We start from the raw sequence: 22,820 nt of genomic DNA, 5'->3' as shown, positions 1-22,820 counted from the left end.
GGCAGCGCCGCCGCCCCCATCGCCGCCGCTGCCGCCGGTCCTCCCGCGGAGGCTGCCGGGAGAGCGGGCCGCCAGGGGGCGCCACATCCGGGGCGAAGACGGCACCGCCATGGCGGCAGCGTTCAAGTAAGTGCTGGGCCCGGCGGCCGCGGTCCCGCCGGACTCGCCCCGCGGGTCCCGCCGCACCCGGCGTCCCCACCGCCCCGGCCGCGCGGGGACCGCTGTGGGCTTTATCCGGTCTCCGCCCTGGCCGCGCGGGGACCCCCGTGGGCTTTATCCGGTCACCGCCCTGGCCGCGCGCGCGGGGAGCGGGCTCGGCTCATGCGGTCGGTGCCGCGGGCGGCGCGGGAGCCCCGACGCTTGCGGGATAAACTGAGCGAGAGGGGTTTGGCCAGCCAGGAAAAGACCCGGCAAAAAGCCCGAGCGGAGCTCAGCGAGGCCCGGAGCTGCCTGGTAGCAGAATTGCAGCGTGCACCGAGGTGGATCCTTAGAGATCGGCGGGTCCAGCTCCTGTCCCTGTGCGGGACCCCCAGGAGTCACCGTGTGCCTGAGAGCGTTATCCAAGCGCTTCTCGGTCTCCGGCAGTTTTGGTGCTGTGACCTCTGCCCTGGGCAAGTTCCAGGTCCAGTGCCCAGACACCCTCTAGGTGACAAATGTTTTCCTACTGTCCGACCTAAACCTCCCCTTACACAGCTGGTAGAATTATAAGGAAGTTAACACGGTAGGGAATTAAATGACTTCCCATTTATAACTATTCGTTCTAGAATAGTAAAATGGTTTGGGTCAGAGGGGATTTTCCCAGATCATCCAGTTCGAATCCCTCTGCCGTTGGCAGGGACACCTTTTGCTAGAGCCCCATCCAGCCTGGCCTTGAACACTTCCAGGCACGGGGCATCCACAGCTTCTCTGGGTAGTCTGTCCCAGCATCCTTGATTCTGTTGTATGGCTTAAAAGCATCAAACCAGGTTTAGCAAGTGCTGTTACCTGAACTGTAAGACAGCAGACCTTGTGTTGTGGTTTATAATCCAGTGGTACAGGACCAACATATGTGGAGCCAGCAGGAGCCAGTTCATGCTGGCCATTATGTTCGTGATGCCTGTGTATGTTAGTTTGCATTTGGAAAACTTGCCTATTCCACTTACTTTTTTTCCACCCCTGTCCCAGAAGCACTGTTTTAACAAAACTCTGAATCCTTTGTTTAAATATTGGCAACATTTTTTATAAAAGCTTTTTTTTTTTACCTTAATGATCCCTGCATAAAATACTAATACATAAGTACTGTTACTAGTGTATGATTATTAATAAGCATCAATTATTTCTCATCTGAAGCACTGCATGAAGCATATTTTGTATTTTGTTAAAGATTCTAAGAAAAACTGAATAATTAAAAAATTTTATACAATTTTCTGCATCTGAATGCAGTCCTTGGACTTACAGATATTTCACACATTGTAGTAAAATTTTCCTTTTTGCATTCCTTGAAAGGCAAAGTGTTTAGTGACTTGTCTGTCACTAAACACTTCTTTTGATTAGAGCTAATAGGATTACTGAAGTGAAAGCTAGCAGTTTTTGTTAAGTGTATGTACAGGCAGTTTCCTTATATGGAAGGAACATTTTGGAACTGAACTTAGGAAAACATTTTTTTTTTTAAATTTCCTCATTGTTCTTTAACTATATAGGTAAGCAGCTTTGTCAAGCATCTTGATTTCCAGATTTTTTTTTTTTTTCTGTGTCTTGCTTACTCAGGAGCTTACATTTGAAGTTCTCTTTCTATTTGTTCTAGAACTGTGGAACCATTGGAATATTACAGGAGGTTTTTGGTGAGTGAAACATGTATAAATTCCTTGTATAAATTCCTTGTAGTGAATTTTTTCTTGCTTGCTTCTACTCTTCTAACTTGTCTGTATGGAAATCTAAAGCTATGGAAATGGAAACTGAAAAAAATAAACCCAAAAAACTGTCTGAGCAGGCAAAAAACATTTGTGCTCTTCAGAACGTGTTTTTCTTTCCGTCTATGGTGTTGATGCTTTTCATCTTGGTGGGTAAATGCTTCTTTTGGTCTTGAGAGGAGTTCAGTTTAATTTGACCAAGATGGTAATGCAGGTTTTTGCCTAGTACAAAATTATGTCAAACCAGGCTTTTAGATGCTACAAAAATTAGTAACAGATACTATTACTGCTAACCATGCAGCAATAAACGTAATTGCAGAGGAAAACCACTGACTTTTGTTACCTTAAATTAGTTCAGCTATTACTGAAGTTGTATTGACTTAGAAATGGATCCGGTGTTACTGCAAATTTTGGTTCTCATAATTGAGCCAAAAGTGTTTGCTTTTGAAAAGCTTGAAACTGTTGTGAGTGACAATTCAGATCTAAAATGATGGAATATTGTTTCAGTTTCTAACATAAGGGTTATGTGCTGTACAGCTTCTGGCTGATGGTGTTTGAATGCTGGATTTTCTTTGGGTGCAGGGTTTTTTTCTAGTTTTCTTTAGTTCACTCTAATTTTAAGAGCTCCACTAAACAATGCAGACAGGTAGAAACTTTCATTTTAAGTTTACCAGTGTGTGTTCATTCTTGGATGATGTTCTGAATCTAGCCTCCTGTAGTACCTACCCTTTAGACAATCAGTCTGTTGTTGTATTGTCTAAATAAATTTAAATTAATTTTAAAAATCAGGGGTTTTCTTTTGCAGGTGTACAACCGCAAACTATGTATCAGTTGATGAAAAACCAGCTAAAGTATGACTGAGTTTTCCCTAGCATTTTTGAGAAGACAACTTAATTTTTTATGAAGTTCCGTAGCAAAAATATTATTGTGTTATTTGATAAAATATGCTTTCTAATTTGAAGTCTGTAATTTTTCTTTAGAAGGAGAACTGTCGGCCTGATGGAAGAGAGCTAGGTGAATTTCGGACAACCACTGTCAACATAGGCAAGTGCTTATGTGGAATAATCAAAATGGGGGAGGTGTTATTAATATCAGGTTATAGTGGTGATCTTAATGACTTGCTAATTTGTTTTCTTGGTTCTTGCATTTCTAAACCAGGAAGAGGAAGGATTTTTCTTTACAGTTTCAATAAGGATGAAAAAGAGTATGTGGTACAATAATATCCTTGAATATCCAGTCCTGTTCCTGGGCTGACGTGCACAGTGTAATTAGTCAATTCTGCACCTGTATGTGCAGCACAGTTTAGGTGCCCTCACAAGTTTGCAGGTGACACCAAACTGGGAGTGGCTGATATGCTAGAGGGTTGTGCTGCCATCCAGAGGGGCCTCAGCAGGCTGGAGAACCTCAACCATTCTGTGTGATTGACTGTTTAATACAGAGATTCTCACTCTGGATTCAAGACTTTGCTTAGGCTGTGTTTAGTATAAAATAATGGAAGGTAAACATTTAGTGAAGATTGGATGTTATTTGGCACCCTTTGAAGGGAAAATAGACTTTACTGAACAGTACTTTTTCTCTTCAGGTTCAATTACAACTGCAGATGGTTCTGCCCTGGTGAAGTTAGGAAATACCACAGTGATTTGCGGAGTAAAAGCGGTATGGTTGGTTTTTATCTTTATTTATCTGTTAGCTGTCTTCGTGCATTTGTGTTTGGAATTAATTGCCCTTGGAGTTACAATAACGTGCCGGTCCGATGCAATTACAGTATTTCACCTGAATTACTTCCAGACCTGAAAGTTAATGTATATTGTAATTGTATAATCCTACCTGTATACTCTCAGAACATGTATTTTTGTGATGCTCATCGTGTATAGGGAAAGATGTGTACAAAGCTGAAATAAGACCTTGTTATTTCTAGATAAAAGCTCTATAATTGGAAAGTTCCTGAACATGTATCAGTATGTGCATTGGGAATGAGCTGGCTGGACTATTGAACGCCTTGTGGCCTCAACTCTACCGCTGGCCTGCCATGACCTACAATGACAAATGACTGCTCATCCCAGTATTGAGTTCTTCCATAGGAAATTTACAGACAAGGACTGATTAAAAATTACTTCTGTAAATCTCATTGTTATGATAACTGGGAAGAAAACAACCATTTGTATATAGAACAGCTGGAAAATATTTTGTACAAAAGTCTTCATTTTTCTCTTTTCGATTTTTCCAGGAACTTGCTGCACCTGCAGCGGATTCTGCTAATAAGGGATATATTGGTAAGTGTAGTGTTTCAGTATGGATCTGAGGTTTTGTATTACTTCAGCTAAAAGGTTATGGAAATTATGTTCTGTAGATTTCTTAAAATAATTAATTTTGATCAAATTTTATTACAACCCTTCAAATTAATTTCAAAATTGACATCTAGGCATCTAGAATTCCCTTTGCTTTGCCTGTGATTTTTCCTTATACAGCTACCTTTTTGTTGCTCTTTCCAGGCTGGGCATGGAAGGAAACCTGCATCATTGTGTATATTAAGAGAGAGAAGATACTCTATAAAAGATAGTGGCATGCAAGGTTGTGCAAAGGCATGATAACTTCTGTTTCAAAGTCCCAGTAGGCAAAAAATGTAACTGTTAAGAACAGTGAAATAAAAACTGTTTATTTCTCAGAGAACTGTATGTCCCAGTGGTACCTCCTCACTCCCATTTGGAGTTTCTTTGGAAATAAAATAATTCTGGGGAATTGAGAGCTTAGACAAAATGCCCTTTTTCTAAGGCATCTCATAAGTATGTTGTTTTCAGTAAGCTTGACTATTCTTAGGTTCTTTTCATGAATGTTTATGCATGTTTTTGCTTCAAGTCTAAAGCCTCAGGTTTTAATGGTTGATGGAAAGCAGACAGCATACCAGTAAAGTCAGGCAGTGGGATGGAAATGCTGCTGTTTCTTGATCTGCTGAAAAGTGCTAAGGAGTGTTTGTGGGTCATGATAGAGAAGGATTATAAACAGAGAGTGGTAGCTAGGAGTATGTGCTTGTCCATGTAATATATAGTTTTTGAGTACAGAGAGTACTACAAGTTCTTTAATACAAACTCATGCATAACTTTATTTTTGAGAGGAGAATTAGGAAGGCTTGATTGAAAAATTCTTGGTCTTGCCTTTCATTTGAAGTACATAAAATTGTATTAAGAGCGTTTTTTTTTGTTTTTTTTTATTATCCATTGCCTGCTTTCTTTGATTTATGACTCATGATTCTTGCTACCTAGTTCCGAATGTCGAGCTGCCATCCCTCTGTGCTGAGAGGTTTCGCTCTGGACCACCTGGTGAAGAGGCTCAAGCAGCAAGCCAGTTCATTGCAGATGTGATTGAAAAGTAAGAACCATCTCAGTGCTGTTAAAATACAAGCAATTCTGCAAGAGTTTTCTATTGCCTTGCTTACTCTTATTTTATTTTAGTTCACAGATGATAGTGAAAGAAGATCTGTGTATTGCCAATGGCAAGGTAAGTTCTATCTCAGAATGAAGAGGGAGATGGTAACAAGATCACAGGACCTGTACACAAGTACAGATACAGAAAGTATCTGAGGTTGTAGCAGATTCTAGTGTTGTTTTTGCTTTTCAGTCCTCATAGTTTAATTTACATCCTAAATGCAAAAATCAAATGATAGAAATAAGTATCTGTATTTAGTGTGGCCAGGATTTTCTTATATATTGCACCATTTATTTAGCTGATGGAATATCTCACATGTGCAAACCTTTTTTGATAGCTTGCGTGGGTGTTATACTGTGATATCATATGTCTGGATTATGATGGAAACCTTCTGGATGCCAGTGTCTTTGCTTTGTTGGCAGCATTAAAAAATGGTAAGGCTTCCTCAGAACAAGAGACATTCTGATTAGTGTTGCTTGGATAAATGCATTCATTTTGAACCGTAATACGTGGGTAACTAATTCATGGGACCATTTGTTTCCTGTCATTTGAATGCAAATACAAGGTGGAAATTATGGTGGGATGGTGTAGGTGTGTAACACCTGAAAAATAGGATCTTTTTTGTATACTTATTGCTTTCTTATGAGGCCAGCAGCTATCCTGCCACATGTTCTTTGGTGTCAGATACTCGAGTCTTTTAGCAGTGGCCATGAAAGAGTTTAACATCTGTATCAGGATATTACTTTGATAATGTGTTTTGTGTAAGCAAGATGAGCTATTGGAGGCTTTGCTTACACAAGTACATTGTCACAACAGAACATTCCTTTCCTAGCTTAATGAATTACAGTGTGTAAAAAAATGTGTGGCCTGACTGAAGGTGTGTGGCTTATAAATGCATGAAGGCAGCAGTTTAAACGGAAGCTTATGGCAAGGCCTTTCTTTCTAACTGAATTGCCAGCCTTGGAATTCTCCTAGCTACTTTGCTCTTGTCCTCCTTGTCACCAGCAATGTATTGGTTGTCACAGCAAGAGTTAGCTGAAGGTCAGGTTGCACTGTTTCTACAGATATATAAAATTCATGACATGAGACTATATTACTAATTTTTATTTGTCCAGTAGACTTGGGGAAAAAATACCTTTGGTTAAATATGACTAAAGTATTTTAATTGTGTGGCATTTTGGAAGTAGAAAATATTTCTGTGTAAAGAGAAAAGCTTCTGTTACCCTGAGTACAAGAATGAAATGCTTCCTTGAACAGGTAGTTCTAAGATAAATACTTTCCTTGAATTCAAGATTTTTTTTTTTTTAGAGAGTACCATTAATGTAGGAAGAACTATACTGATTGATTTTCAGTGGATTAAGAGAACAGCTTAAATATTTCAGTAGTTGTCAACATCTCTGGGTCTGCTAAACCCAGCATGTTTAATATTAGACCATTGTAATTTTTTTATCTCTTCAGTGCAATTGCCATCGGTTACGATAAATGAAGAAACTGGTTTATCAGAAGTTAATTTAAAACAGAAGAATCCTTTGATTATCAGAAAGCATCCAGTTGCCACATCATTTGCTATATTTGATGAGTAAGTTCCAAACTGTTTTGTACTTTATGCAAACAACAGTGTCTGTAAAACAAATGAAAGACAGAGGATGCCACCGGTGATGTTTCTGCACTTTTGCCAGGGATGAGAGTGGAGCCTCAGGCAATGCTGCTCCACTCATCTTAAATTCACCGCCTGTCTTACTAAAGGGGCCTCTAGTTCTGTGATGCAAGGAGTGCACAGAATGAAGTGCAGTCTGTACTCTGCAGCTTCTTTCTATGGCTTAAAGCAGGAGTGGTTCCCAGCCTAAAAGATAAGCTTAACACAGATGAGTACTGTTTTAGGTTTTAGAAGTATCTTAGGATAAAAACATTACCAGTGCAATTAATGTTTTAGAAGTCTGTGTAAGTAGCTGATAGAAAAGATGGTAGTTTTTGAACATCTTATTCCAAAGATGTAGTCAACAAAGAAAGTAAGAAGTAACAGTCCAGTTAGAACAATAGAACCTTTGGATAACTGAAAAAATAATTACCCAAGGTGAAGTGTAACCAGCATACTTAAATCATTGTTCATGTAGGAAGAGAATCTGATTATGAGAATTCAAAGTAATCACATCTGATGACTTGACTCCTCATCTGAAATTGTCTACTGGTTCTTCCTTAGGTCAAAAATATTAAGAATATGTTCTGCTGCTGTTTATAAGAAGTGCAGTCATTTCTGGTGACATCCATTTGCTGTAGAAAGTGACAGGATAGTGCTCACTGTGCTACTCAAGATTTAGGCCTGTTTGGAGCTGTTGGGGGGTTATGGCACATTAATATGTATTCACAGAAATTATAAGTAGGGGCCTTTCATACAAATAACAAATAGGGTGGGGAGAGCAATTATCGCAAATGTTGACCAAGTGATTACAAAAATGCACCAGAGTGCATACAATAAAGTACAATAAATTGTGCAGTAATGTACAATAAAGTACATTATTGGTACTTTAGAATGCTTCTGTTAATTGCTTTAATACCATTTTTCTGGGTCTGAAGTTTGATGTACACTGAGCGTTTGAGTAACATACTAGGCAGACAGCTGTCAGTAGGGTATTATTTACACAAACCATACATACTTCACATAGACCAAAAAAGCTGCCTGGGGAAGAAGGCTTTCCATGAGTGTCTATTGGGCTTTGTTTCCTTCCCTGAAACCAACTGTTGCATCAAATTTTAGCTCCTAAAACTAAGTATTGAGGGGGTGTCTGCTTGTGTTGTGTGGTTTGCGTGGGGTTTTTTTGTGGTTTGTTTTTTTTGTTTGTTTTATTTTTTAAAAAACTCTGGTTAATAGCCCTTTCAATAAAATGCTTTACATACTCTGGCTTCCAGAGGCATTTTTCTTCTGCATAAAAGGCCTCCTTGAATAAATGGAAGTGGTAGGTTGCTGGTTAGCATGGCCATGGCTGAGGAGCACTGGTGCAGTGGCACCAGCACTGGCTGCTCCTGTGGCAGCGACCTGTACATCAACACAGCCATGCATTGAACTGCTCATGTGACAGTATGACAGCCAGAATAAACTGTCTTAAGCAGTCCAATGAACCTGGTTTTGAACTATTCCCAGTCTGAGTGATGTTTGAGTTCACTGACAACAAATTGAGAACTACTTTGGTGAACTTGCCAGTGGAAATCAGTTTTGCTTTAAGGTGTCTGGTACAAATTAGTGCAGCCTACATGTAAAACCAATGCCAGTCTTCAGAGTAACTACAAAATAATGACTACAATCTTTCATATTGCCTACAGCAGATGGCAATTTAGTGGCATTTTCCTGCAATACATCACTGTCACAAATTATGAAACTACTTATATGCTATTTTCCACAGTCACAAACACATGATTATGTAGAATCTCCCACATTTTTTGGCTTCTTTTTTTTTTTTTTTAATTGGTGCATTTTGGTAGGAAAACATATAAGCTTGAGCACTAAATCCATCTACAAGTATTTTGTAAGACTACAGTAAAAACTGTATTTTGCAATAATATTAATGGAGCAATGTATACCAACATATCTGCATGCATTTCTTTCACAAGCACGCTACTCATTGTTGATCCAACTGCTGAAGAAGAAGATTTAGCAACTGGAACAGTAACCATTGTAACTGATGAAGAAGGCAGGCTGTGTTCTGTCCATAAACCAGGTACTTCTAAATTTACGACAAAGAAACCTATGGGAGATGATGGTATTAGGTCAAGCAAAGATTCTGTACCTGCTTTGCCTTGTGAGATACATGTGCTTTGTGGTAACAGAGTGTCTGCTTAAATAGTCATAAAATTACCTGGTCTTGAAAGAGTTTTAAGATGGTGGGTGGCATGCTAAAGTTCAAAAAGCAGTCACAGCAGAGGATTAATTCTGAGCATGTCTCCTGTTACAGCTCTTGTTTGTTTCCATTATCTTTGCCTGAAGCTAGGGTTGGGAAAGCTGTATGCTCCCCACTGAAAGGTGCTGGTAATGACAATTACTGTATTAATACTCCCATTTGGAAATCACAGTTAGATAAATAACTGAAGTATAAGTAGAAAATCAAATTGTTCTCTTCAATGTTTAGGTGGAAGTCCTCTTACAGGAGCCAAGCTTCAGGACTGTATCACCAGAGCAATTACAAGACACAAAGAAGTAAAGAAGCTGATAGACAAAGTAATAAAAAGTATAACACCCAAGTGAACAAAAAGAGCTCTTTTCAAAAACGGATTTGTAAAAATTGTATTTGTTACAGTGTTCACAAACCTTTTATACTAAATAAACAAATACCAATACTACATTTACAAAGTTAATTTTTTCTAAAATGTTTTTCACCCTTATTCTATGTACAATGTTGCTGAGTGGTAAAAAATACAAGATAAAACATTCTGTTAAAAAATTAAGTGACTAGAGGAAACCAGATCCTAGCCACTTTATAGATGAAATTTCTAAGTTCTGTAAGGTTGGCTTCCAAAATCAGTTCACTTCTTTTAGTGTAATGTTAAAAGTTCACTTTCCCACCAGTAATATAAAACACTAATTTTATTTTAAGCCTTTTCTTTAACAATCTGGAAAAAAAATCCCCTTCAAATCAATTTATTTTTGGGGGAGAGGCAAGTCTCATGATTTTGGAGGGGCTGGTGTGCCTCTTTTCCTTTTACTTTTTGAGTGGCTGCCTGAATGCTGTTGATGCAGGTGAGCTGCTTGTGCTGCTGCCGCTGCCATAACCATTTGATGCTGCAAGAATCGCAACTGCTGCCATGGAGGAGAAGGGAGAAAAAGCTTGTTAGTGTTGACTATAAAGCTTTCACATCAGAAGAATGAAGGGAGGGGAGAGAAAGAAAAAATGAGGAAGCACCAGGAGGTTGACAAAGGAACACACCATATACCAGGGCAATGGGTACAGTCAAGCAGCACCAGTGGCACAGAAGCCTGCTGAGGGCACAAGCTAACATTTTACATGTGAATGTGCACAGCTGTGTTTCTTTGCCCTTTCTCTTCATTGCAGTAACTGCAGTAACTCAGCAACTTCACTGAGTGTTTGGGTTACACAGTACCTTTTTAATGTGATACCTTCTCAGTGTACGCATTGTATGAATTTTCCGTATATATTACAAACATGAGACTGTGTGCTAAAAAAATGCTAAAATGTTTTCATGAAGCATCTGAATGGTAAAGGAATGCTTTGCAGAGCTCTTGCTTTCATGTACTTACTGTAGCATTGCTACGTTTGAACTTCCAGGTGCTTACATTTTGAAATCTATTGGCACCTGGTATAGTATTTAGACATGTGCCACAAGCACCCCTTGAATGTTTGCAAATCAGGAAGGTGGAGGGCTTAAACAAATAAAAATAAATTCAGTGCTCCAAGCTGAGAGAATCACAGATTTTGGGTTTTGCAATATAGTTTGCCAAATACATGTTGGCTTTGTTGGTTTTCTTTTCCTTCAATTTGTGAGACCATAACTGTGTTAGTTAAAAAGAGAGCCCAAGAGGGCAATATTTTTTATTTTGGAGCCAAGAATTATATTTTTAATTTAATTTTTTTTTAAACACAGTCAGAGTGAAGTTGCTGGATTACTTGTATCTGTTGCTGCTGCTGCTGCAAGGCTTGTTGTTGCTGTTGCAGGGCAGAAGAGAGCTGGAGTCTCTGCTGAGGAAGGCTTTGCCCAGGTCTGTTCACGGCAGAGCCAAGCTGAGACAACACTGAGAAAGGAGAAGGGGAAAGCAGGCAGGTCAAAGAGGTCAGGTTGACTTGGTCAGGGGAGGAAGACATAGGAATACATTGTAACAGAAAAAGGGTGATCAATAGAATTAGTTTCAGAGTCAAATTTGGAACAGTGCAGAATAAAGTATACATGATATACATACTCTGTTAGTTAGAACATAATTAGATTATGAAGTGCTTGTGGAGACACAAAGGTTTCTCACACTGGGAGTTAAGCACAGAGTTAAAGAAACATTCCTTAATGAAGTCTGGCATGAAGTTCCCTGCATTTTCGTTTTAACTGTAACTTGTTTTCATGTGATACTATCAATTGATGGCACTTAACTGCCAAATAAAGCAGAGAAGTGCATACTTTAGAAGTCAAATATTTCTCATAGAATTCATGTCCCGATAATAAACAGTGAATCATTCTGATCTAATGTAATACTTCCTTAAGACCAAACTTCATTTCAGTGTGAATTTATCAACATAAACACTTTGCTACAAAAGGAGGCTCAGCAAGCACATACCTGTGGCTTGAGGTTGCATAAAATTCCCTACTCCAGTCAGGTTAATTACAGCAGCTTGTTGGGCAGATAATGCCTGATCTTGATTGGATGGACCTTGGTCAGACCCCTAGCAAAAATGAAAAGCTTGATCCTTATTACCAAACTTTCATATCAATGAATAAGCAAATAAAGCCAGTGTGAAGGCAAACTTCTGAAGTGCCATTAAAAACATTTAATGCTACGTCATCCAGTGCGTGCAGATACAGGCTACAGGGTAGTCACTAACAGTAGGACAGACACTGAGTACCGCAGAACTGCTTTGTTTTGACAGAAGTGGTATTGCTACTGTTACCCAGCAGAATTCCATGTAGTTGTCAATTTCCCTGCAGTCAAGCAGAGACTAACACTTAATGGTTGTAATCTTAGGACAATTTCCTGTCCCACTCCCAGCCCCAAAGTCTTCAGGAGACTCTAAGATATCCATGTGCAAAGGTCCTAATCAATCAAGATGTACAAAGGCTGACACATTCCCATGTTCATATTGTGCCACACACTCCTTAATTTCATAAAAATATAGACCCTGGTTTTAAAATTATATTTTCAGAACACAGTAATCACTTTAAATGAATTAGTGGAGTCTGACCAAGTGTCTCCTGAACTCAAAGGGTGCTAAATTATGACCTCTTTTAGAACTTAAATTATGCACTGATTTATAACACAGAGAAAGCACAATTCAAGAAAACTGCATGGCTTATAAGTCAGAAAAAAGCTGGTTCAGTCCAGGAGTTGCAATGCTTCTTTAGCATTACATTATACTGCTACTAAGATCTAGGAAAACCAGACCAAAAGATTGCACGTCGAGACATCATCACCTCCATGATGACTAAGAGTCATAGAACCACCATGTGGGGAAAATCCCTAAGTATGAGAGAGAATGCATTTTTATATTATATGGGTAGCACAGAAAATTGTTGTTTTTTGGGCCCAGGTTTTTTCACTAAGCACTGTGAGCACATACATTCCTGTCCTTATCAAAGCTAAGGAATCTAATGTTCATATCTCATTTTAGCCAACAACCCCCTCCTCTATAATGCAAGGTATGAGAGAAGTTCCTTAGGGCAGTTTAACCAATGCAGAGACTGATTTTCTCCAGAACTTCCTGCCACAAGAACTATGCTTATGTCAGCCTTTTTATAAATGCCCTTGATGTTCAATATCTAGAAAATAAAACCCAACAGTACAAGGTCACATTATTTTTTTTTTTAGTAGTTCAACTACTAACTGACATTCAGAGATTCAGATGCTGTGAACAAATTGTAAAGTTTCCCATTAAACTGTCCCACAATCCAGAACAAGGCCTGTGGCACAGGAGGCTAGATAGATATTTTTTATATATCATAAAAAATTTCAGAGAAGCATCTTATTTATGAACAGTCTACAGTATCACATGTGAAATTATGGCATACTTGAGTATCCAGTAGAGAGTATTTGGTAAGCAGAAGGCCTGTGTGTCTGAGAACACAAAAGCAGAGCAGCTAGTTTTCTCACACTGCTGCATTGGTTAGGATTTTTAAGTTGTAACCTGGTACTTGCACCTTAGGATTTTTAAGGTGCAACTGATCATTCAAAATTTGTCATTTGAAGACAGAGCAATGCCTATCAAGACTTTAGATTTCCTCAGTGATTAAAGCCTTTAACACTAATTACAGGCAAATGTCTTAAGATTACAGCTTTAAAGACAACCAGTATTTCCTTTGGTGCAAAGAAAATTCTGAACTACAGCAGTGAGGTTCGTAAGGAAACTCACAGCAGTGTCAGTAACAAGTTTTTGTTACTCTGTAATATCCTGACTGCATTTTTTCTCTGTTCATCTGATACATCTTTTAGTTATGACAAACAAAGCACTAAGCTGGTTTTACACCACTCATACAGTGGGGCTGGCTCTCTTCATGACAGAGTTAGACAATGCTCAGCATTGTTAGAGCTTTTCTATACAGGATATAAATAAATATAACCCAGCTCCAGCCATAGCAATAGAGCCACTGCACTCTTTGCTGTTTGAGAATGTTTAGGAGGAAGAATTGCCTCCCCCTCTGCTTCAGATCTATGAGGTAATGGCTCATTTACTTGTAGAGATGGGGAGAATAGGAGAAACTGTTTCATCCAAGCACCCCAGACTGAGGGCTGTTGGCACACACCTGTTCTCCCTGTTGCTGAGGACAACAGGTTGTAGGCTGCTGACATTGTTGCTGTGGAGAAAACTGTGACAGCTGCTGCTGGAGTGGGTTAAAAATAAGTGAACCACCTGGAAGCTGTTGAAGATTAAAAACAAAAGGCATAATTCAATCAAACTGCTGAGTTTCCTACTGTTCTAGGATGAACATAGTATTGATGGTGGTGTACTTCCCAAAGGCTTAATTTTTCTTTTGTAATGCCTTTAAAAATCAATTTGCAATTGTTGCTGTTTCTGAAAAAGACTCATGCTCTGAAAACAAACTTGCTTGAACTTATAGAAAGGTATTTCCATAGGAAAATATATTTTAATTATTTTCATTAAAATGGCAGATACTATATTAATACTGGAAAGATAAATGCCAGTCTTCAACAGCACTGTGTATAATTTCCACTTTCAGAATATTCAATTGAATTTTAAGATAGTGAAACGGCCTTGATTACTCTGCCTTACCCAGCTTTAATTGCACTTATTTCAGCTGAATTGTTCTCGGTTTATGAGTGGCAGAGCTAGCTTGAAAGAATGTCCTTCAACATGGAATCACTGAAATACAAGCATTTAATTGTATAGAAGAGCTCTAATCTGGCATAACTGCCTCCTTTGCCTGGCCTTTTCCATGTTTCTGGAGTGTACAGGAGTGGGAATTGGAAGCAGCAAAGCTGGCAGTAATTTTTTGAAATGTGGTGCAGCCTATGTGGAACACTGAAACTGCAATTCCGCATCTGCATCTGGCAGCTGACTTCAAGGTCCAAGAACTCTGCCCAGTTCCACAAACAACCCCTGCTCCACTTTTAAATGCAACTCTGACATAATAAACATCCGCTCATGTTTGTATTTGTATGTATGCTTAGTGCAAATAAAGCATTTACAGACCTTCTAAACTCCCTATCTTACATGAACTTCCATTTCCAAAAACTCTTAAAACCTATACTGCACCTACCTGTGCATGCTGAGCTTGGCTTTTAGGCATTCTATGTCTAAACCTCTGAGTGATTCTACCACACTGTTTTGTACAGTATAATTTTAACTATAGTCTATGATCTGCAATGAAACCTTATGCAAATCCTGAAAGATTGCATTTAGGATTAATATTTTGAATCCAAATGTCAGCATCTTTATATTGTTACTGAGAATTATCTGCTTTTTTCTGAGATAAGAATATAACTTCCATCTGGTATCTCTATGGAGATGTCTTTTCTCTTATTCTAAGCCTTTTAAATAAGCAATTAAGATTTGCAGTAAATGGTCTGACCAACTGGCTCCAAAGATCTCTGTGGGGCAGTGCAGTAAGCAGCACTAAGCAGGTCTCTACAGAAAGATAAGAACTTATCATTATTATTGTGTCCAAGTATATAAATTACCTGTAGAAGATTTAAGGGCCGAAGATTTGATGTATTTTTCAAACCAAATGGACTGCCTGTTAAAGAAAACATCTTTTCATTAGTAGTGAGTCTTTACTCAGTTGTATTTGTGTTTTGCAGTACACCTTTTCACTGGGACTATTTCTGAACATCTGGAATTTGGAAAACTGGCAAATGTAAATTGAGTGTAAACTTAAATACAAGTGTATAATAATACAAGTATAATAAAAGTGTAATATTGGTAAGTGTAAATTAAGTGTAAACTTAATACAATGCTGCATTTTCCATAATGCAGTTCATAGTTATTCAGACTCAAAGTGCACAAGAGCACTAAATGGAAAGAAATCTGTACACTACATAACATTATACCCTGTGACCTATAACCTGTTTGTGCATTTACATAAAGGTGATTGTGGAGAACACCCCAGCTGTTATTTTTCAGTGATTCTTCTTCTGCCTTTAAAAAGCTTGACTGTTTGTACAGTAAATCCAAACAAGTCCAAAGGCTCAGTGAAGTAATACACTCTCACCAATCTTTAACAGAAAACAATCCCACCCCAAATCTGAGCAACACTCCAGTAAGCCAGCATCTACCAAACAGAAGCCCTGGAGGTCTTGCACAAACCTAGCTCAGCTCACTACTTGCATCTGTTGTGTGGGTGACAGCACAGCATGTACAAATCTGTGACACCTAACTGGTAGAGGTTGATAGTGCTGGAAAGGACAGAAGTAGACTAAAAGCAATCCTCATGAACTGAAGAAATGGTCCAAAACTCAGAAACACTGAATTAAAAAAAGACAAATGACCAAGTATAAAATTGTAACTATCTTTGTGTCTATACAGCAAGAAAGGACACGAGAAGTTACAGGAGGTCACAAACATACCCAAATCGCCCATATCACAAACTACAGAGCAATCAAAAGAAAAGAACCTTTTCACACAGTTTACATCTATAAAATTCACTGTCACAAGATGCTGTAGAGATTCCAAAAATACACATGGGTTCAAAAACCAATTAGATAAATCCATAGACTAGAAATCTAGTACAGGATATTAAGCACAAAGATCCATGTGGATATTCTTCAGCTGAGAAAGTCTCAAAGCTGTAGATTGCCAGAAGAGGTACAGTTGTAGACAAGGGATGTTTGCATTTCACACTTTTGCCTCATCTCAAACACTCTCCTCAGTATCCTCTAATGGCAAGTGTCAGAGACAGAATATAAACTGGATGGATTTTTGGCCTAAACCAGTAAAGCCATTCTTATGTTAAGGTAACGCTGTTGTGAAAAATACAGATAAAAAATAGGCAGACCTCATTTAGGCAAATGTTAACAGGAATGTTGTGAAAGAGATGAGATGCATTTATTCTGCTGTGCTCCACAGTGGTAAATCAGCCAAGCTCAGGCTTGTGTCCCGTTTTGGTTATCACATTTTAAGAAGGATGTAAGCAAATTGGACAGTCTAGAAAAGAGTGACAGGATTATGAAAGGTTTGAAAAATACGACCTATCAGAAAGAGAAGACAAATGTGGGACATGACAGCATGTTTGATACTTAGAAGGTAAAGAGAAAGCATGAACAACTATTTTTCACATCTGAAAGGTATAGGAGGAAAAAAAATTGCAATTCAGGAGATGCACTGTAATTAGAAAGGAAACATTTTGCATGGATAATGAGCCACTCCAAACAGCTACTGAGGAAAACTGGAATCTTCTTCAGTGAAGGTATTTAAAGATAAACATTGGTTCAATATGGTTTAGAGAGATTTAACTCATAAGGGATGGAAATCTTGAAATCTTCTACTGTTCTCATTCTATAACCATACATTAGACATTTTAAAATTATATTCATAAAAAATAAACTGATATTTAAATTGTGCTTTTAAGACTTACATAGTTGCATTTGAAAGCAATATGGAACTACTTAATTGTTGTACAAGAATAAAATAGTACCAGGGCCAGAATAAAACGCCCCACACATTTAAAAAGTGAGGCCACTTTCTAAATTCAATCATGCATTTTTTTCTGGGAGTCATTATTATCAAAATTGCATTTGAATTTGGAGTTTCTCTCAAACTTTTTACTGAGTGCACCAAACAATCCAGGTTTTGACTGTGTATCCTCAGCCTAGCTCACCAAAAACCAGCTTAAAACAATCTCCAACACAGCCTACACCTTGAATGCAAAAACATATATGTTGTTCTGAGCTCCAGCCATCAAATACACAACCTCTTCACACAATGGCCACTTCAGTCCATTTTTCGCACAAAATGTTTTCACACTGTCCCTGTCTGAAGGGTGGCTTTTCCACTCAGTCACACTGACCTGCTTGGGAGGCAGATTGCATTGCAGCGGGCAGCGCACCTGGTACCAGACCTCCTGGGGGTAAAATGCCACTCAGATTTATACCTGCAGGGGCTATGGCACCAGTGTTGCACCCCAACATGGGGTTTGAACCACTCATCAGTGACTGTGCTCCACTGTAGAAGAGGAAAGACAACACATCAAACCCAAGTGGCACAAGTAAATCTGAATAACTAAATTGTTGCCCTTTGTCTCATGGCAAATAAATCAGTAGCTTGCTGTAAATTATGGGACTATGGATAAAGCATCAATGCAGCTTAAAAGAAATAATTTTGCCTAGAGCATAATATATATTTCATATTATGAGACCATACTGGTTTTTTTCTTCTTTGATATCAACTGATAAAAATAAACCACAAGTGGTCCTTTCATTCTAGAAATACTAAAAGGTCAACAGTCTTCAAAATGGTTGTACTATCATAAAAGGAACAGGTTTGCATTTTCTTTTTGCCCTATAAAAAGTCCAATTTATCAACAGTGACCAGCTGCTGAACACCTTATCTGGGTAATTTGAATGTCTGATACTTGCATTGAAACACACTATGTGTCTTACACTGACCATCGTAATTGCAGAATTTTCCTTCGTCTAAAAAGTAGTTCATGTTATACCATACCATCTATTCTTCACAGCATTTATTATTTTCTTCAAACCACAAAATGAGTTTTAAGGATCAAAGAGTGTTTCACCTCTTTTCAAATTGATAGAAACAAATTTGTTCCCATTTTTCATTTAGATTGGTCGGCACATTGGTCGGTTACTTCCCCTCTGATTAATAAAATGTTGTCAAACTTACAGAGCAAAACCTCAGAAATCACTTAAATTGAGATAAAGCTTTAAGAAATGAACCTATATGACTCCACAAAGAAGAAAGCAATAAAGGCCTTTCTTAATAGATTTTTTTCAATAATCTAATAGTAGGTGACTTCTATTTGAGAAATACAAATAGTTTCTACTGGCTCTTCACTTTGTAATTACAAAGTGAGTGATCTTTTTTGTATTGCAGATCCTGAAAAATATTTACCCTAATGGATGGTGGACAGTCCTGAACCACACAGCCTCCCACCAATCAACCAACCCCCATGGCAAATTAAAAAACCATCATAACAAAAGACTTACCACACAGAGCCCACTACATTGATGAAGTTAAGTCCTGCAGGGTTTGCCATGACCTGGGTGGAGGTTGTTCCTGTAGTAATGGATGTTACCATGGTGGAAAGAGGAATGGTCATTACAGGCAGTGCCTGGCTCAGAGACATTTGCTGCTGAGCAAATGGGGTTAACAAAGTGGGCTGAGGGGTGAAGCCTGAATCTTGGGGAGTAGGGGTGGCAGAAGGGGTAATAGGAGTTGAGCTCTGAGCATCAGGAGGGTGTGGGGTCGATGAAGGGGTGTTGGTTGGAGTAGGAGTAGATGGTTTAGGAGTTCCAGACCCTGCTCATTGAGAAAAATAAAAAGTGCTAGTTTGTTATAAAAGGCCAATCCTTTTTGTATAATAAGGTTAATGGAATCTTACTTAGCACTGACAATTTTTTCCGTTTTTTAGACTGCAAGTGTTAATTTCTACATGACAAATGTTGCAGCACACACATTGTTAAGGATGCAGTATAATCACAAAGAAAATCCATTCTCCATGCTTCATTCCTTGTGGCATACACCAGTTTCTATTTTCCTTTAAGGCTTCTATAATCTATCATACATTAAGTCATAATTCTATTCAGGAATACTTAAAATAATTTCTTAGTGACCATTTTAACCTAATTAATGTTTGTACTAAACTGTTAAACAAATAGTATCCATGTACTGCCTGCATAATTGGTTGTGTTAAAAACTTATCATGGAAAACAAGAGTCAGCAAGATCATGTATAATTTCAATGATCATGGGGCTGGTCTAAATTTCATCAGATAGTCAAACTGCAGTTTTCCAAGTATCGACCAAATAAAAAGCAACTACCTAATATTTAAGAACTAGAGGATAATACTGCATCTTTAAAAGCTACTGTGTAAGTCTCTCTGCTTAAATGTAACACATACAGCTCTATTTGTTGTGGATGCAGTAGGCAAAGTCTATCAACATAAAAAGAAAACAAAACAAAACCCCCAAAAAGCTTGAGCTAGTTTTTTTGTTTTTCTTTTTTTAGCTTTCATGTCCTGCAGAAAGAAAGGAAATAAATATGAATGGTGACAAGAGCCTTAAAGTAACTGTGTGCAGCAGATTTACAGATTTCATAACACTAACGTAAAACCAGACTCAATATTTTGGAAGAAAACTTTAGTTTTCTTTTTTGTCTTGTGCAAAATAAGGCAGAAAAGTTACACCTTTTGAGCTACCCAGATTTTAAATTATTTAATGCAAAAAGCATATTTTAATACCATGCAGGATACTGGAATGTGCAGTATACAATTATTCATAAAAAAACTGAGAAGCTGCAGCTATGGTTTCCTCTTTGTACAGATCTGTTCACGACATGGCTCAAGACACATATATGTTTTAGAAAACATTTTTGATCAACAGCTAGGATTAAAACAATCCTGTCAGTGTTAACGAAAATACTTTAACTAGGATGTCGCTTCTGATTGAAATTTGCATTTTTACACCTGAGAATATGGTACTATCGTCAGCAGCATCACCACCACACTTGCAATCAGCAATGATTTGTAAAACAGTGTAGGAGTGTTTTTAAAAAATCATCTTATCGTTTATTGTATTATCACCTTGGGACTGATCAGATTATATACATACATAGATACACAACTGCACCAGCTCCTATAACATTTAAAAAAACAGATGCTTAAATTATGTAAAGGCAAATTGATCTAACACACTGTTTTTACACTGGAATAAAAAAAATCTACACTTTGGAATTTATCTCATCACATCATCTACCAACCAGCCTTTCATATATGAGGAGATCATGCTAATTGCATAAAATGTATTAAAACGTATACACAGAGGGTGCATACATATATATACAAAAAACGAACACAGTTACAATAAACATAAAATACATACAGTGAACAAGAGACCTGCCTAAAGCTGCACAATTTATACAATTTAGGGTACACTGTACACTTAAATTTCATCATTCCACAGGTTAAGAAGTTTATCTCAGGAAGCATTTATGCAAAAGCCTAAGATTTAATGGAGAATTTAGGTCGTGACTCACTTTGTGAAGAGCTCGCAGGAGACATGGCAGCTGGAGAGAGCATGCTAACTTGATTAAGATCCATAGATTGTTTCCGAGAAACACCAGGAGGCTTAGAAGGAGGAGGTGGAGTTGGGGATTTTAGATGGCCACTAGACTGTTGTGAACTAAAAATATTGCCTGCAAAAGTATAATTAAAATACATTACTATTCTGTGAGTACATGTTAACTTAAATATTAGGATACAATTTTGTGAACAACATAATCAGAAATTAAAAAAAAAAAAATCCCTAAAAACTCCATGCTCTTCTCACAGATAAGGTTCTGGTATTTTTTTATTAAGTCTTCACTAAAGGGACATCCTTTCATTTTACAACAGGCAGAACATGTTCAAATTAGATGTTTGAGTCAAAAAATTATTACCTGAAGAGCTACTTCCTGAACTTGAAGGTAATTTGATAGGAGGAGGTCGGTGTTTTACACCTTTCCCCAGTACTGAAGACTGAACAGAGCCTGATACACTTTCTGGCTGCTGGAAGGAAAGAGAAATTAACACTACCACAGCAATGATGAGAGCTTTCACACAGCTGACAGAAGAGACAATTCAACTGATTTGTATGAAGGCTTCTCAGAACTACAACAATATTCCTTGCAGCCATTTCAGATGTTTATGTATTTATTAAAAAAACCCCAAACCTGTGATGAACTCTCTTTTAGGTAAAGTCTTTACCATCAAGAAGCAGCATGAAGGTGCTAGTAAAAATTTAAACTGAGCAAAGAAATAAGAAATATAATTAAAGAGTTTCACTTTTCCCCATAATTATCATTTTCTGTAGTAATTCTCACAAACAAAAAAGTGATGAATACACTTAAAATTAAAAAACATTTAGGTTTTACTTGAAAAATTATGTAATTTCATTAATTAATTCTGTATATACCTGCCATTTTCAACCAAAACAGACTTAAAGAACAGGATCAGAATTCTTCATTCTAGGAGCAGGATTTCAAATAAATTTAGGAAAATCCTGAATGCAGAGAAATCAAGACACATTTCCCCACTGGCTTCAGTGGGACCAGAACTTCATATTCTTAGAGGGAAGATACAGCCTTTTTGTTTGTTCTTATATCCTAATTACCAGGTTGTCTAAACATACATCCACTTCACCTACTCGAGCTTGCAGTTCTCACTCACTCACAGTAGACCCTAAATCCATAATTCCAATAGCTGGCACTGTCTAAAGACTCAACAATGAAACACATTCAGTTATATTCCATATGTTTTTACCTTATAGCAGATATCCATAAATGACAGTAATGTTTAAACGAACATACAGTTTGTTTAAACAAACTGCTGAAACTAGAAAATGAGGCTGGCAATATAGTGAATGGAATATTTCAGTACTGGAGCCTCAATTAAATGTGCATGAGGTATGAAATCAGAGCATTGTGCAGAATCACCCTTTTTGGTAAGCTTAACTTCCACTGATTTTCAGTAATAAGAGACAGTCCCTCTACATGTTTCTAATTGCTTGCTTATAAAAAAGAATCTTTTGAGGAAAGTTCTGAGATCTACCTTTCTGTTCTTGTATTAAAATCTGCTTTCTTGATTTTGAAAATAAAGACCAATGACCCATTCCAATGGTGATATAGTAACCTGAGTAAGTCTGGTCCAGGCAAGCACCATTCCACCCAACTTGTGATTTTAATGTATATATATACACATGCCATGTACATGTCTGTATGTGTGCACACATACACAGAAACATCCATATCTCTTTTTGCAACTGCTGAATGCTGCTGGTCTGCCTGACACCAGGAACTACCTCCTTCAGAAAAACATTGTTGGAGTTCGTAAGTAGGTATTTAGGGGAAAGATGTCACAAAGGAAATACCCCAGGGGATACAAATCTCAATTTACTAGCTGGAGTATAACATACAGCTCACTGCTGTAGCACCAACTCTGACCAAACAAAACCAGAAGTGAAAGCAAGTAAAACGCAAGGCAATGCCAACAGGCAGGAAAATCAGGGAATGTAAGAGTTTATACTGGAAATGTAGAAATGTGTGTGTATATAAAAACACAAACTGAAAAGTTGTTGGGGTTTGTTTTGGAGGTTTTTTTATATGCTTGAGGGGTTTTTTTTTTGCTTTTGGCTTT

At 37.9% G+C, this 22,820-nt stretch overlaps 2 protein-coding genes across 28 annotated transcripts in view; one reads left to right on the top strand and one right to left on the bottom strand.

The window, feature by feature from the left end:
* Positions 1–8: 8 nt before the first annotated feature.
* Positions 9–9,646, top strand: EXOSC8 (exosome component 8). Of its 2 annotated transcripts, XM_002196582.7 has the most exons (11): positions 9–126; positions 1,784–1,820; positions 2,870–2,933; positions 3,472–3,545; positions 4,117–4,162; positions 5,150–5,255; positions 5,339–5,384; positions 5,650–5,746; positions 6,771–6,891; positions 8,919–9,025; positions 9,434–9,646. In XM_002196582.7, the coding sequence occupies exons 1-11, from the start codon at positions 110–112 to the stop codon at positions 9,547–9,549; spliced, it is 831 nt and encodes a 276-aa protein (XP_002196618.1). In that variant the 5' UTR covers positions 9–109; the 3' UTR covers positions 9,550–9,646. The 2 variants fall into 2 exon arrangements, with proteins under 2 accessions (XP_002196618.1, XP_032604393.1); XM_032748502.3 differs by having other exon boundaries at positions 8,919–9,522.
* SUPT20H (SPT20 homolog, SAGA complex component) overlaps positions 9,563–22,820 on the bottom strand; it is a 29,938-nt gene continuing 16,680 nt past the window's right edge. For 5 of the 26 annotated variants that reach the window (XM_030273809.4, XM_030273822.4, XM_072929805.1 and 2 more), the window contains 9 exons: positions 21,086–21,194; positions 20,684–20,842; positions 18,637–18,949; positions 17,481–17,635; positions 15,157–15,212; positions 13,761–13,874; positions 11,584–11,689; positions 10,928–11,052; positions 9,563–10,101 (listed from right to left, as the gene is read on the bottom strand). In XM_030273809.4, the coding sequence (XP_030129669.3) occupies positions 9,967–10,101; positions 10,928–11,052; positions 11,584–11,689; positions 13,761–13,874; positions 15,157–15,212; positions 17,481–17,635; positions 18,637–18,949; positions 20,684–20,842; positions 21,086–21,194 (1,272 nt within the window). In that variant the 3' untranslated portion in view covers positions 9,563–9,966. Of the gene's footprint in view, positions 10,102–10,927; positions 11,053–11,583; positions 11,690–13,760; positions 13,875–15,156; positions 15,213–16,469; positions 16,619–17,480; positions 17,636–18,636; positions 18,950–20,683; positions 20,843–21,085; positions 21,195–22,820 lie in introns of those variants that run through there. The other 21 variants (XM_072929816.1, XM_030273963.4, XM_072929820.1 and 18 more) reach the window with 16 other exon arrangements.

Source organism: Taeniopygia guttata, chromosome 1 (assembly GCF_048771995.1).
Source record: "Taeniopygia guttata chromosome 1, bTaeGut7.mat, whole genome shotgun sequence".
Classification (NCBI taxonomy): Eukaryota; Metazoa; Chordata; class Aves; order Passeriformes; family Estrildidae; genus Taeniopygia; species Taeniopygia guttata.
This window is presented reverse-complemented; position numbering and strand designations above follow the sequence as displayed.

What these genes read in the sequence shown, in the direction of transcription:
- EXOSC8 (XM_032748502.3), top strand. An exon ending in TGTGTATTGCCAATGGCAAG is followed by an intron (nt 5,385 to 5,649) that starts GTAAGTTCTATC and finishes CTTTTTTGATAG; the next exon opens with CTTGCGTGGGTGTTATACTG. An exon ending in GTTGGCAGCATTAAAAAATG is followed by an intron (nt 5,747 to 6,770) that starts GTAAGGCTTCCT and finishes TTATCTCTTCAG; the next exon opens with TGCAATTGCCATCGGTTACG.